Source organism: Mesitornis unicolor, unplaced genomic scaffold (assembly GCF_000695765.1).
Source record: "Mesitornis unicolor isolate BGI_N332 unplaced genomic scaffold, ASM69576v1 scaffold24950, whole genome shotgun sequence".
Lineage (NCBI taxonomy): Eukaryota > Metazoa > Chordata > Aves > Mesitornithiformes > Mesitornithidae > Mesitornis > Mesitornis unicolor.
In genome coordinates, this window is record NW_010156592.1 from 35432 (window position 1) to 50065 (window position 14634).

Genomic DNA, 14634 nt, shown 5'->3' on the forward strand with positions numbered 1-14634 from the left:
GTCCACATACGCATATCCGCATCTGTGTGCCCATGTATACATATCCACCCACGTCCATCTCCCCACGTGTGTCCGTGTGTGTCTCCATGTCTGTGTGTTTTTTCTGCACGTCTGTGTCTGGGGTGGGTATGGGACCTGTTTCTAAAACCACAGCCGATCCTTGGGGTAAAACAGTCAACCTCCTCTTGCCGAGTGCAGGCCCAAGGCCCCATGGGAGAAGCCTTTTGGGGGCACAAACCTTGGGCATTGGCGGGCACTCGCTCAGGCCGGGGGCTGCTCTCAGGGGTAGCTGGAAGATGCCAGCAAGGCGAGAACGCGCGCTCGCCTGAGCTACGGCACTGGACAGAGCAAGAAGTCAAGATTTTGCATTCCAACTATCTATAGGAAATAGGGTTTTTTTTATTATTTCAAGTTTTCATAAAAATCCATAATTATTGAAATCAAAGTTACAGAAGAAAGTTTGTAACTTTTTATTGATTTTATTTCTTTTTTTTCTTTCTTTTCCCTCCCCTCTGTTGTTTTTCCCTCTCAGAGTTATATCTGACACCGGAGTCCATCGGACAAAGTCCTTACCAACACGGGAGTCCTGAAGACATCAGCTGAACGTTTTCCTGGTATAAAGAAGAAGAGGGGGGGAGAGAGGTGGTGACAGTGTGGGTGCAGTGGGTTAGGACAGGGGCGAAGGGCATGGTGGAAGGAGAGAGGTCGGTATGTTTGTAGCAATGTTTGTTTTTTAATTATTCTTATTTGTTCATTTGTTCATTTTTGTTTGTTTTGTTTTGTTTTATTTTGTTGTTTTTTTAAAAACACCCACCATTATTGTTTGCAAATTGTCGCACGGTTAAATCATTTTCATGTTGAACTTGCGCGGCGCGTCGGCGGAGCTGATGCCCGCATCGGACTTGCGTGGCACATACTCGATTTCGATATTGTGCTTGGTGTTGCCTTTCCCCCGGCTCCACAGGAAGAGGAGCACCAGACAGAAGAGCACGACGCCCAGGAAGGAAATGAAGCCCATGGTGGTGGCGATGATGAGAGTCTTGATGTCAAAGGGGAAAGGCACGGTGGCACGCGTGCTGTTGGCATCGCTCTCATTGGGCTGGTTGGAGATGAACGCGAAGGTCTTGTTGGGCTGGTGGGGCCAGTCTGGGGAGTAGCTGCGCACGTGCAGGTGGGCCAGCATGGTGTCGTTGCCACCCGCGTTGCTGGCAATGCATAGGTAGGTGCCATTGTCCTGGATCTGGGCGTAGCGCACCTCCAGCGTGCCGTCAGGGAAGACAGTGAGCCGCCCATTGGTTTTGGTAGAGATGAGGTGCTTCCGGGGAGAGAGCCACATGATGGTGGGAGGCGGGTCCCCATCTGCCCGGCAGACAAAATGGACTGTGTGGCCTTCGTCCACGAAGATCTGCTGAGGTTTGCGGTCCCGTATCCGTGCTCGGCGGCAGGTGAAGTAGTTGGGCAGGAGGACGTCGGGGAAGTCTTTGAACTCCTTGCCCTGGACAAACTCGGGGGTGGAGCAGGTGGGCTGCTGCTTGTTGAAGTTCAACCTCCATCGCCGCCGGAAAACCCAGAGCAGCCGGCAGTCGCAGGCTAAGGGGTTGTTGTCGAGGATGAGCGTCTCCAGGTTGCCCACCGAGTGGAAGGCTGACTCCTCCAGGGTGGTCAGTAAATTCCCTGACACGTTCAGGATGCGCAGGTAATTGAGGCCACGGAAGGCAAAGGGCTCGACCGTGGTGAGCTGCCCTCCCACCAGCTGGATCTCCTGCAGCCTGAGCAGGTCATGGAGCATGGAGCCCTCGATGGTGACGATGGGGTTGTAGGACAGGTTCAGGAACCGGAGGTAAACCAAGTGCCTCACCGACACGTACGGGATGGATGTCAGGTTGCAGTGGGTGATGGACAAGGAGGTCAGGTTCAACCCGTAGAGGCAGTTGGACGTCATAGTATCCAGGTAGGGCCAGTGTGAGATCTCGAGGACCTTGAGTCGGTACAGCCTCTTGAATGAGTAATCCCGGATGGTGTTGATGTTCAGATGGCGCAGCCGCAGCACGATCAAGCCATGAAGGTGAGACAGGGCCTCGGTGGGGATGGAGGTCAGATTGCATTTCTCCAGGGTCAGCTGCTCCAGGCTGTTGAGGCCGCTGAAGGCCCGGTGGGAGATGTAGACGAGGTCATTGTCCCCCACCTCCAAAGACTTCAGGTTGTACAAGTCCTGGAACATGTAGTCTAGGAGGATCACAATTTTGTTCTCACTAATGTCTAGCTTGGTAAGGTTGCTGAGTCCAGTAAACACCCCCAAGGGAATCAGCTTGAGTCTGTTACTCCTGAGCCCCAGCGTCCTGAGGTTGAAGAGGTTGTTGAAAGCCCCAGGTTCAATGGCACTGATAATGTTCTCATTGAGCTCCAGCTCCTCCAGGTGAGGGTAGTTGGCAAATTCATCCTGGTTGAGCGTCTTGATGCGGTTCTTGCCCAGGTCCAGCAGCCTGGTCTCGGTTGGGATCCCCTCCGGCACGACCATGAATCGCTTGCGGTGGCACAGGACGGCGCGGTCCTGGGCAGAGCATTCGCAGCGCGGCGGGCAGCCCGTGGCAGAGCCGGACAGGATGGATCCCAGCATCAGGAAGAGAATCGGCTGCCAGCAGGCCAGGATTGGGCTGCGCATACTCGCCTCCCCAGCTACCATCCTATCTCTCACCTGTGGGTAACACGGGGGAGAGAAAGAGCAAGGTGGACGTGAGCAAACAACAGATGCGACTACAGCAAAAGGTTTTACTGTCCTGGTTGAGCTGGTGGTATGGTGAAAGGCACCGCCGGTTTTCCAGCTGAAATCCAGCTCTTTGCCTGCACAACCATCTCTCCTCCCCACCTCCCAACTTCCCACTTGATTGAACGTGCACAGACTTTGAGTGGAAAGCCTTGAGGAATCTGTGTCAGACAGACCTCACTTCCTCGGCTTCTTGGAAAAAAAAAGCCAAACCATTAATACTAAACACATCTATCTACATCCTATTTTAAGCTCTTGAAATTATTCAGTTCCCTGTAGATGGAGCCTGAATATAAAGGCAGCTTTGCAAACGCAGAGGAGCTGAGCACAGGATTGAGAATCCAGGGGAACCCTGCTTGGAGCCGTCTGGCAGCGGGGTGTCTGAGTGGGGAGCAACGGCGACAGCTCTGCAGAGACTGTCCCCCTTCCTCTGTGCTCTGCAGCAGTCTGGTTTTGGTGTAGCCCCCCGCAATCAGGATGAGTCCTTTGCTTCCCACCATGCCTGCCCACAAGGTGCAGACCCACACTGCCCCCCTCAGAACCAGCCTTCCCTGGGGAGGACTAGGAGACCGTCCCAGGGGTTACAGGCTGGCTTCTGCCCCAGCCCCAGCCCAGCCCATAGGCTAGCAGAAGCGAATGCTCCCCGTTGCACTGCCTCTGGTGCATTTATTTTCTTGTTGGAGCTGTTATGAGGGACCAAATCATATTAATATTGCATATTAGATGTACAGCTACTCCGGACCACGTTTATATCTATTGTTACGTGTGCACTCTGTATTGCTTCCACTAATGCTATTTATGGCTATCGCTGAATCTCCTCAATACATTACTTGCATTGGCTCCGTTTGTATCCATCATTATCTACCCTGAGCATTGCTTTCCCAGCTCCAGCACTATTTATGGGGCTGGTATGCATTCTGTGCATTACCTCCATTGCGTCTCTTTATATTCATCACTTCAATCAGATATATGACCCAAGTATAAATTTTGTTCCCAAAAAAATTATTCGCCATTTCTTTGCAAGACGGAAGGATGAAAGCTGATGGACTGGCCATAAAAATGTCCACCAGCACCATATCAGAAACCGCCAGGCCTTGACCTGCCTTGGCTCTGCGTCCCCAGAGAAACCCTCTCACAGTTTCCTTCCCGCTCCCCGCCTTTCTCCAACCCCTCTTCCTGCTACCCCTGTGGTGGGGGTGGTTGCTGGGGCCCACCCGAAACACCTCACCCCTGAAGCTGATCCCACACCACTCCCTTGGCAGTGGGGCCAAGCTCCCTCCCACCAGCCCCAGGCCAGCAGCTCCCAGTCCAGTGCAAACATTTCCAGTGGGTTGGCTTGGGCCTGGGCCAGGCTGCCCAGAGCCATTTGCTGGGTATTTACAATTCATCATCTCCCGTGTCATCACCTCCCTAGCACTGAAGGTCCTGGGCAGCCGCACAAATACAAGCGGGGCCACCGCTACCGTTGCGGCGCTGCTGGTTTGCTCCCCAGGCTCGTGCCGCAGCTCCGGACGGGGTTTCTCAGAAACCAATTCCTGCTCCTCAGAGCCGTGCTGAGAAAGCCATCAAAGAAAGCAAAACACTGCGTGCAAACCAAAACACAGTCTGAGGGGCTTAATTATACCAGGGCTGAAAAGACTTCAGCTCATTAGAGTGCCAGGCAGCCAGCCTTATTTGGCTGGGTGCTGCGCTGAAATTTCGGCTCTGCTCGTGCGTGCAGCCGCACGCTGGTCCCTGCTGGGTGCAGGGTGGGGAGCGAGAGCCGAATCCTGCTGCAGGGCCCCATGCATGGCTCCCTGGGCCAAATTCTGCCTCCCCACCAGAGGGAAGGGGATTGCACCTGCAACACGTTTGGTCCTGTGCAGTTGGCCCCACAGTGGAGTGGCAGCACTGATGGTTAAAATGTAAGAAAAGGGGTGGCAGGTGAACGAACCAAAGCCTGCATGGCATTAGAGATGAGACAAGACCACTTCTGTAGAACTGAAGTCTAGACACACCTCACACGTAATTAGTTCTCACCTAAATTTAAATCCATGATAAATACAATCCCTGACAAAAACATCCGTAATCTTAATAGCCAGAGTCACAGAAGAGCTCTGGGAGAAAGACAATGAAGGAGCTGAAAAATTCTGGGCTAAGATGAGCTTTAAATCACTTCTGGTTCCCATTTACCTCTAGCTGTTTGAGAGAGGAATATTTGTGCGATGAGGCAGATAGCAAGAGGTGCCCTTCTAAAAATGATTCAAATCACGGTTTCTGTGTGAGCTGAGGTCAACAACACGTACACAGCTTTACAGCGACTGCCACACATCCCCCACAGGAGCTGGACTTGTGGCATAACTGCAAACCTCAGCCCAAAGTTCAAGCTGTGATTTTTGGCCATCCTGCCTCTGCTGCCATGGATGTCAGCTGGGTGAGGGGCTGTGACCACCTCAGATGGGCTCGGGCCACCACAGGGAGAGGGTCTGGTGCCACTGAGGAGAGCTGGCAGTGGCCAGGAAACTGGGAGATGGCCAAGAAAAGGTGCCACCAAAGGCTTTCCAAAACTTGAAGCCCTCCCAGATTTACCCTGAGGAGGAGCTTGAAACGTGCCACGGCCCTCTCCTGTGTGCCTGGCCGCGTCCCCAGCACAAGGTGCCAGGCAGGGTCAGGCTGCATAGCTGTGATGCACGGACCAGGCCAGCCCAGGGAGCGTGAACATGGTTCTCATTTCTCACGTTAACAACAAAAAAAGACTCGATAAGAAAGGAGCAGCTGCTGGACTCGCTGCTTCAGGCAATGAGCAAACCAGTGCAAACAAAAGCAAAAAATAACACCCAGAGCCATGGTACCCACTGAACTCTGTCCCTGTCACCCTGCCGCCTGGGGATGAGGGCTCCAAAGCACAGCCCCTTCCCCTGGGCAAGCTGCTGGGCTCGGCCGGGAGGCACAGATGGGTGAGTGGGAGCCACGCTGCCTCGGTGCTCAATGTAGCAGGACCTGCTGAGCATCTCCGGCTGGGCTCAGCACGGGGAGGAGAGACGCTATTCTGGGCCTGTGCCTACAAACGTAGTCCAGGGCCGGGCTGGAGTGCTGATGTACATGGGGTTTGCTCTGCACAATGGGCACAGGAGGGACCCATGGAAACCAAACACAAGCGATGACCTAGGAGGGAGCTGCGGCTTCTGCTCCCCTACCTGGCCATGCCCTCCACTGTCACCACTGTCACCACAGGGGTGCCCGGGGCTGGGCCAGTGCTCCTCAGCACCCAGTGATCTGCTACGCTGACAGCAAGCAAATGGCAAAAATCCCTGAGTCAGCTCTAATCCTCACCTGGCAGCCATAAATCAGTGTGGGAGACGTTCACCCTTGAACCAGATGCTTTTGAGAACATCAAGCGACAACGGGCAATTTAGGACAAAGCGAACCAGACCCACACTGTGCTGTGGTGTGGGTGTGGGTCAGCCACAGGCTCACCTCCACTACACGAAGCCACCAAGACACAGCTCCAGAGTCACTGCTTTTGTCTCCTCTAAGCTGCTCCAGCTAAATCAAATTTTATTGAACTTGACTACATTTTAGAGATAAAGACTCCAGGTTTACAAATAAATATTTAACAACCTTTCCTGCTGCTAAAAGAGTTGCTTATCCAGACCCCAGGCTCTGCACTAAGTGTTCCTGTAGCTATCTGCAAAGCAGCAAAACAAAAGGAGAAGCTTTAATTTGCCAAACACGTTCGTGACCATTTCCTCCTCGCTCCATCATTCCCCTCGCATCCCACATGCACTGGCAGGTCCTTTTGCTTTGTCTCCGCTTCCTTCCTTCCCCAACCTGCTCCCTCCTCTTCCTATTTTCCCACCCAGTCCCTGGAGCACAGCATCGGCAGCAGCTGCTCTCCCCCTCAGTGCCCAGGAATGGTCAAGGGGAGCACAGAGAACGGCAAGGGCAGATTCCCTCCTAGGACCATGCTCCTTCATGTGGGTTTACTCCCCCAAACCAAAGACCGAAAGCCTAAAGCAAGCCCTGAGCGCAGCGGACGAGGGACAGCGCTGGCCTGGGCGATGGAAAGTTGCAGCCGCATTTCTTCTGAGCCTTCGCTAACGGATAGGCTGGTAACGAAGGGCATGAAGACCAAGTTGGCCAGAGAAGAGACCACCCCCAGCTTCAGCAGCCCCAGTATCTGAAGTATCCGCTTTCAGCTGCTCCGAGGCAGGAGCCTGGAATAGGTGTGTCGCAACCTGATCTGCTCTGGCAGTTGCTCTGAGGCTGTAAAAGAGCACGAAGAAATATTTGAGACGCAAATCCCCTTCCGGCACCCACACCGCCTGGCTGGCACCACAGACCCACAGCAGCCGGCCTGCAGGACAGCCCCACAAAGGCCTTTCCTCATGGCAATAGGCTCTTCCACCCAAAATATGGTGCCCTCAATGCCGTAGAGGATGATGTTAGGGAAGCACCAAGCCAAAGGACAATAGCAGAAAAAAAGAGGACAGGGATGCACACAGGGCGATGGGAAGGAGATCCCCGACGGCTCTGCAAGATGCTGAAGCTCAGAGCAGTTTTTGCTGAGGCTGTTTCTTGCTGTGATCACATCTGCGTGAGAGCTGCTCATCCTCCTTGCACCTTTGCTCCTTCATTTTTAACGTCTCTTCTCTCTCTCTTTGGCTGCACATGCTTCAGTGCCCCATCAGCAAAGAAAACATCCTGACAAGTGATCAATAAGTAATTGCAAAGGCAGCTGTGGATGCCGAGGGTGTAAAGCCCTGAGCCAGCAAGAGATAAATGAGGAGTGTAAGGGTGCAGCGCAGCGTGGAGCTCAAGCTCAGAGCCAGCCACGCTCCCCTCCTCGTTGACTGAAGTGGCCGGGACACGGCCGGCCCACCACTGCCACAGCCGCTGTCGGTCGGCAGTTCAAGGCAAGCTGGAAGGAGGATGATTCTTTTTCTGCTTCAGATGAAGAGCAGGAGAGCTGTGTTGGCTTGAGGAGTATTTCCCAACAGCTGGCACAGGAGAAGTTTCAGGCTGGGTCAGCAGAGGATGGTGTGTGCTGGGAAGGACGAGCACCAGCTGGTTGAATGGGGCTGCTCCTTTTTCTTCCTTTATTTTGGCAAATCTCCTTGGGATTCCTGTCTCTCTGGACATGGGCTGGGTCACCAGGGTGTTTCAGGTGCTCAGCTCTGCAGGCACTCAAGGCCCAGCAAGCACTGGGCAGAGGAGGCTTCAGCATAGCACGAGGGTCTCTGTAGCTGGTTTTTCTTCCCTGGTTGCAGCTGTGACAGGAGGACGGAAAAACCCCAGGCTTTTCTTAGGGCTGTGGAAACATTTGCACTGAAGAGGTAAAGGAAAGGTCTGCCCAATGAGTGTCTTCTAGGAGAGTTGTCAGGGTCACGATGACATTGCAAAGGCATCCCCTGTGCTCTGACTCACCATGCCCGTGGCCAGCAAGCCTGGCCCACCATCCTGTTCATGCTCATGCCAGGAGAAAACTGCCTTCTCCCAGCACAGCCCAGCATGGCTGGCAGCCGTCCTTTCTCCTTGCACTGGAGGGAGCATTGGTCTTCCCTGGGAACAGGCTCAAGTGGTACCTCAACACTTTCTGCACTTCCCTGAGTGCTCTGAGCAGTGGCAAATTTTGGGCTGGAGGATGGGGGCCTGCCCCCCAGCTCTGCAAAGCTCTGGTGCTGCTCAGCACGACCCCGGTGCTGCTGAATCAGCTGGAGCACAGCTGTACGGTGCCTGTGCTAAACCCCGCGCTTCTGTCAGGGGCAGGCCACCACCTGAAATGGTGTAAAAACGGCTGGTACAAAGTCACCCCGCTGCCAGAACGTGTCTCCTCCAGATCGAGAGCAGATGGCAGTTCCGTATGGGCTCATCTCGAAGCTTCAGCCGGTGACCAGTGGCTTCCCTGTGGTGAGACGGGCAGGCCCTGGCACTCCCAACAGACAAACCACACCACAGGGGCAGGGGTGGCTGTCTGGCACCAAGACAAAATGCTCCCTCCGTGATGCTCCCTGCCTGGGGCCATCCCGTCTCCTCCAGCCACCAGCCTCTGCCAAAAGGCATCCCACAGCTCTGCAGGGGCTGGGGCACCCTGCAGCTCCAGCAGCAGAGAAGCAGGGCCACAGAGATGGGGGAGCATCCCAGTGCCTTCTGTTCCCATGCCACATCGCTAAAGTACCCCTACAACAGTGCAGGGTACCTTGGAAAGTACAGGGACTGCTCTGGAGTGCTGCATCTTCCGCTGGAAACCTTTGGGATAATGTCAAGACTTCAGAGGACATAAACCCCGCAGCATCGCTGACTCCAGGGAAACCTGCTGATTTACCTCCCTTTAGGACCAGCCCTGATATTTTTATGCTGCTACCTAAAATAAGCGGCCTCGGAAGCCTTTCAAGAGAGGCCAACCGCAGCCTGATTGCTCCGTGATCACCCGTGGGTGGGACACGTTGCACAGGGCAACAAGAGCACCCGTGTGCTGTGCTGCCAGGACACACAGCCCCAACAGTACCGGGTGGCATCAGCAGAGCCATCCCTGCCCCGTGTGCTGTGGGGATGCAAGGGCATGGCTGTGTTTCAAGGCACCATGAGAGATGAAAGCCCGGGCCCTCTCCATCCACCTCCTTCCCGCAAGCCATCTCGCTCTCTCCCCCTCCCTCCTAGTTATTATTAAGTTTTGTTCACATCATAACACATTTAGTGCTGCGGGAATTTCCAGAATGAGAGAAGTGGAGAAAACAGGGAGCCAAAGAAAGCATGAGAGATGGCAAACATGGAGAGAAGATTCCTCTTCCCAGCCTGGCTCTCTCTGTGCTGCCTTTACATATATAATGCTTTTTTCTTTCCCCCTTTCTCGCTTGTTTGATTTTTGCATTATTTATGGCTTGTCTTCAGGGCCTGTATTTGCTGTTATTGTTTCATTCAACAATAAAATAGATTAGATAAAAACAAACTGTGCTGAGCCGGGCAGAGCAGGACACGTGGGTGCAAGCAGCCAGGCAGTGCCAGCCAGCGGGGGACATGGGGACACTGCCACACCAGCCCAAATCCCCACCAGCTGGGAGGTGATGGGGGATGTGGCCAGGTCAGGATCTGGGCTCTGGGTCCTCTGTGGGTCTGTGGGCTGCACACAGAGCTCCTGGGGTCCTGGCACTGCCATTCCCTGGCCTTTTCTGTCTTTCAGAGGGTGAATGTGTTGATCCCACAGGCACAAAGAAAAAGGAGGGACCCATCATGGGAATGGAGTGGATCCCCTGCTGCCCTCGACCGAGGGCTGCTTTGGGGTGGTTTTGGTGTGTTTTGCTTGAGCTGAAAGAGATGCTTTCCGCCCCTTCTTCCTTCTCCCCAGTGATGCTGGTAATAACACAGAGCCTGCTCTCTGGGCTGCGTGCAAGAACAAAAGTAATCACAGGGAAACACAGTGCATAGAAATTAAATCAGAAATGCAAGGCCAGGGTTTCCATTTTGGTTCAGCTTCTGTATCATTTCCCATTGAAAAGGATAAACAGGCTGAGCACAAATCAGTTTAATGGCAGCACCTAATGGCTGCACAATTCCATGTTTCCTAGAGCAAATCGGAGCTCGAGTCCAAAGCGGCAGTGGAAGGCGCAGCACACGAGCTCCATGGGACAGCCACGGTGTGGCACAGCCCCAGCTGAGCACTGGGGGGCCACCAGGGTCCCCGCAGGACTTGCCACCCTCAGCAGCAGCACTGAAACAAACAAGGCACAAGCGGAGCTGGTGTCCAGGTTTCAGGATGCCCAAGGCTCTTGCCTGGCCAAAGAGGTGTCCCCTTGGGTGTCCCTCACGTCCCTGAGGTCTTGGCAAGAGACAAAGGGTGGTGGCAGATTCAGGTAAGGGAGGGAGAAGTTTGCCCACGTGCCTCTGCAGAGGGAAATGCCTCAGAGCGCTCAGACTTTGCTCGCCACCCCCAGGTTGCCTCCGAGGTCTAAATCAGTTGTTTCCCATTTCACACTTGACGTCTCATATCCAAACAAAGAAGTGAAAGAATAGATCACGTCAAAATATTTCTGCTTCTCTCTCCTACGAGAATTCCCCATCAGAGACCAATCCAATTAAGGCGTTGGTGATGAAATTAACCATAATTACAAGAGCGATATTTAATGTTTTGCATTCTGATGAAGAAAGTGAATGGAAATGACAAAAAAAATAATTGTGGGTCCTACTGAGGTAACTAAGAGCAATGTGGGGTGATGGCTGCCAACAGGTATTTTGCCATTTAAGCATCGCTCAGATGGCATTGGGCAGCAGGAACCTCGTCCCAGGAGGCACAGCCCAGTCCTTTACCTCCTCACCCTGTCCTCACTCCCTGCAGGGACCCTCTGGCTCACCCACAGGACTGTCCTCAGCCTTGGGACAAGGGACATGAGAGCTTCAATGGGCAAAGCCTTTAGCCTCTGCCCAGGACAGCTGGGTCCTCCTCTGGAGACCAGAAGAGTCACGTCCACGTGTGGACACACATCTGCTGCAGGATGCCCTGGGCACTGACCGGCTTATAAAGACACATGAAACAAAGTACAGAAAAAACCACACAGGATGGTTAAACAGAAGCCATTTCTGTGCTTCACTGGGAGAATGAGCGAAACCAAGCCAAGCTCTCCAACCCCCACGACAGGGCTGCTGACCTGCTGCCTAGCCGGGTCCCACGCTGCTCTTGCAAGGTGAGAATCACGCGGGTCTTGCCCCAGCACAACCATTAACCCCGGTGGTGTGGGCTCTCTGCTCAAACTGGGCGCTGTCCCCGCTGTCCCCCCTTCCCGAGCCAGCTGGTGTGACCTGCTGCTTTTGGGGATGGAGGGAGCCTGGTGCTCCCTGCCCAGGCTGAGGAGGAGCAGAGGTCCTCTGTGGCATTTATCACCATTAATTCAACTGCCAGGGTCAAGCTGACAATTAACGCTGCCCGCTCAAGACACGGCCACCTTTGTGTGCCCTGTCTTTCTCCTGGCTCCTCCTGCCAAGGGGGGCAGAGGCCACACTGCTAACAGTGTTCCTGGGGCCAGGGAAGCTATGGGGGAGGGGGGGCAAGGGGGGGGTGCAACTTGTGGTATTTCTCCTCTTCCCCAAGCCAGGACCATCCTCATATGCTCCTCTCCTTCTCTGTATCACACATACCCTGACACTGTCCCAAAACTGTGTGTTAGTAAAGTATGTCCCCAGCCAGGGTCATAGGGAGCTGGAACACGTGGCAAAGGCACAGAAAAACCTCTCTCCTCGCAGCTATTCCCTTCCACAAGCTCCAATTTTACTTCCCCAGATAGAGAGAGAGGCGGGGAAAACTGACTTGGAAGAAAATTGAGGCCACAGCCTTCAGTCGTTTTCTCCCTTTATTGTTCTTAGGTTGTTTGATTTGAGTTAAGCATTTGTAACCTCCCCTCTCTCTCATCCCAGCCTTTCCCACTACCCGACAAGATTTTCTGGCTCTTTCCCACCAAAAGCCATTTCTGTTCATGCTGGGATAAACCCTTCTCCCTTCGCTTCTTGGCATTTAGCAGGGAAGGGAGGAGAGCTGCTGACTCGGCGCATTGGGTATGGTCGAGAGTCGGGCAAACAGCTTCGATTGCTAAGCTGTGCCGGGACTTGCACTGTGCCCTCCTCTTGCCAGCTCTGAACCACTGCCACCGTGGCCAGTGTCGAGCTTACAGGGTGAATTTGGAGACAGGTCCAACTCCAAGCTGTGACACAGGTGTCACCCAGAGCTGTCACAGCAGCCTCCACTCAACAGCTGTCCAACACACCCAGGGCCATCACTGCCCAGTGACAACCACAGGCACGAAGCAACACCTGATGGGGTGTATTAATCCTCATCGAACCATGATGGGTTCAGTTATGCTTCATAATTCAGCAACCGTAATTACACTATAATTACACTATAATTGTGGCGTTATTATAAAGTGATTTATCAACCCCTGAAATTAAAGCTCAAGTTACGGGATTTTATACTTGTTACATACATCACGTAGTATAAACTTCAGCATCGTTACAGTGACTGTATTAAGTAGGAAACCGAAGGAATAATAAGTTATTCAGTCATGCTGTTAACCTTCCAGTGATATGAAACAGTGGTGATTAGAGGTATCATGGAGTAATTATGTTATAGGTGTAGAGTAACTGCAGCATGGTTCAGTATTACAGAAGTATAACCATTCGTTTTGTAATTAAACCCTCCACAAAAAGGTATGGAAAGCCCAATTCTTTGCCAGGAGCTGTAAACTCAGCTCCACTACCTCCTCCAGCGCGTCCCATCTGTTCCTCTCAGCCTCGGAGCTCCAGAGACCCCCTTTCCTCCATGGTATGAAACCAGCGAGTTGACGTGCTCCGAAAAGGAGTCAGGAGCAGGAGGCGAGAAAGCAGAGCCCGCCCAGCCATCTCCTCCCACCAGTCCCAGCCCACGCTGCTGGGATGGGTGGAGGGCTGGGCTGAGCGGGGTTTCCTGCACCAAGAAAACAAGGCTGTCCCTCGGATGGGTGGCATCTGGGATGGGGACAGGGCAGTTACTGGCCATTTGCATTTGTAAGACGCCCAGGAGAGGGACAAGGTGTGGAGGATGGGGGTGAAACAAAGGTTTGGGCTGTGGTGCCGGCGGGGGGCTGGGCTACCTGTCTTTAAGGTGGGGATGGCTTGGGCAGTGTACGCAACCCTGGGAAGGTTCATGCAGCCCCACAGCCGTACCACTGCTCCACAGCCATCTCCGGCAGGCGTGAAGGTCAGGTTAGGGCTGCTGCAAGTGGCAGGAGAGGGTTAAGGCTGGCGGGAGGGCTGCGATGGGGATGTGGAAGGGATATGGTTTCAGAGCGGGTGCTCCAGTAGGTGGTGCAGAGGAAGGGGAGATGGAGGGAGAAGGGAGAAGGAGCGGATTTGTGGAGTGGGACTGCTTCTGGGTATGCCTGAACTGCTCTGCTCCATGCTCCCCCCATGGGCTGAGACCGCAGAGAACAAGCGTGGGCTAGGGGCTGTCGCACCGGTCCCCTGCTCAGGCTGGCAGGTAGTCGCTCGCTGGAAAGGGCGTTTGCTGTGGAGGGACCGTGGATGGCGACTGCTCGGGCGGTAGCTGGGCTAGCGACAGGCAGAGGAAGGCAGCAGAGACACGGCTATGCCAACCAGCACCCACCCGCTGCAAGGAGACCTGATCCCACCCATGCCCACACTCACCACAGTCCCTCCCTCCGAGTGCAAATCGCTTTCACGGCACCAACATTCCCATTTTTTTCTGGAAGGTGGCCCCTCCATCACCTGGAGCAAACCGTGCCTCTACCCTTTGCTCAGGCTCTTTATACATCCACGGCACAAGGTGAAAAATCTGATAACCTACACACAGTATCAGAGAGCAACAAGCAACGACACTGCCCGGGAGGGCTCCCAAAGCCCTTCTGGCCAGCAGGCTCTTAGGCATCCTTCTCAATCCTGGTTGCCCTGTGAAGCCCCTTCAACGTTAACCCTTTATTTTTTCTGCCCGACGCAAACTGAGGGCTGAGCCCACGCTGGCAGCCTGACCCTCCCCATCACCTCCAGTTCTTCGGGCTGGCTCCTGGGTGTGGGGCTGAGCCCAGGCAGGGGGGAACCCTCCGGTGCCCCCAGAGCTCCCCCAGAGCCTGAGGGATCATCCCATTCGGCAGTAACACCCCACAGCCCCGACTCACCTACCTCCATGCTGGGGGGCAGGTGAAGAAGAGGTGAGCCCCCGCCCTAAAGAAATTACCTCCCATGGCTCCTGCCTCCAGCCTGGTCACTCTAGGCTGCTGAGCTCTCTCTGTCTGTATTTAACCCTTCGTGTCTCTGCCTTGGGGCAAGGCAGAGGGGCGATTCCTCCTCTTGAATTAACCCCCGCTAGCTGGGGAGCTGGGCATAGCCTGCTGGAGGGCTGCTCCCCCCACTCC

The 14634-nt window shown here is 54.2% G+C and overlaps 1 protein-coding gene across 1 annotated transcript; it reads right to left on the reverse strand.

The window, feature by feature from the left end:
- Positions 1 to 361: 361 nt before the first annotated feature.
- On the reverse strand, positions 362 to 2692 carry LINGO1 (leucine rich repeat and Ig domain containing 1). Its single transcript, XM_010193870.1, has one exon. It carries the CDS (start codon positions 2681 to 2683, stop codon positions 842 to 844), a length of 1842 nt encoding a protein of 613 aa, XP_010192172.1. The 5' UTR covers positions 2684 to 2692; the 3' UTR covers positions 362 to 841.
- Between the last annotated feature and the right edge of the window lie 11942 nt (positions 2693 to 14634).

Bases quoted from the DNA above. Each gene is read 5' to 3' on its own strand.
- LINGO1 (XM_010193870.1), bottom strand. From the start codon at position 2,683: ATGGTAGCTGGGGAGGCGAGTATGCGCAGCCCAATCCTGGCCTGCTGG.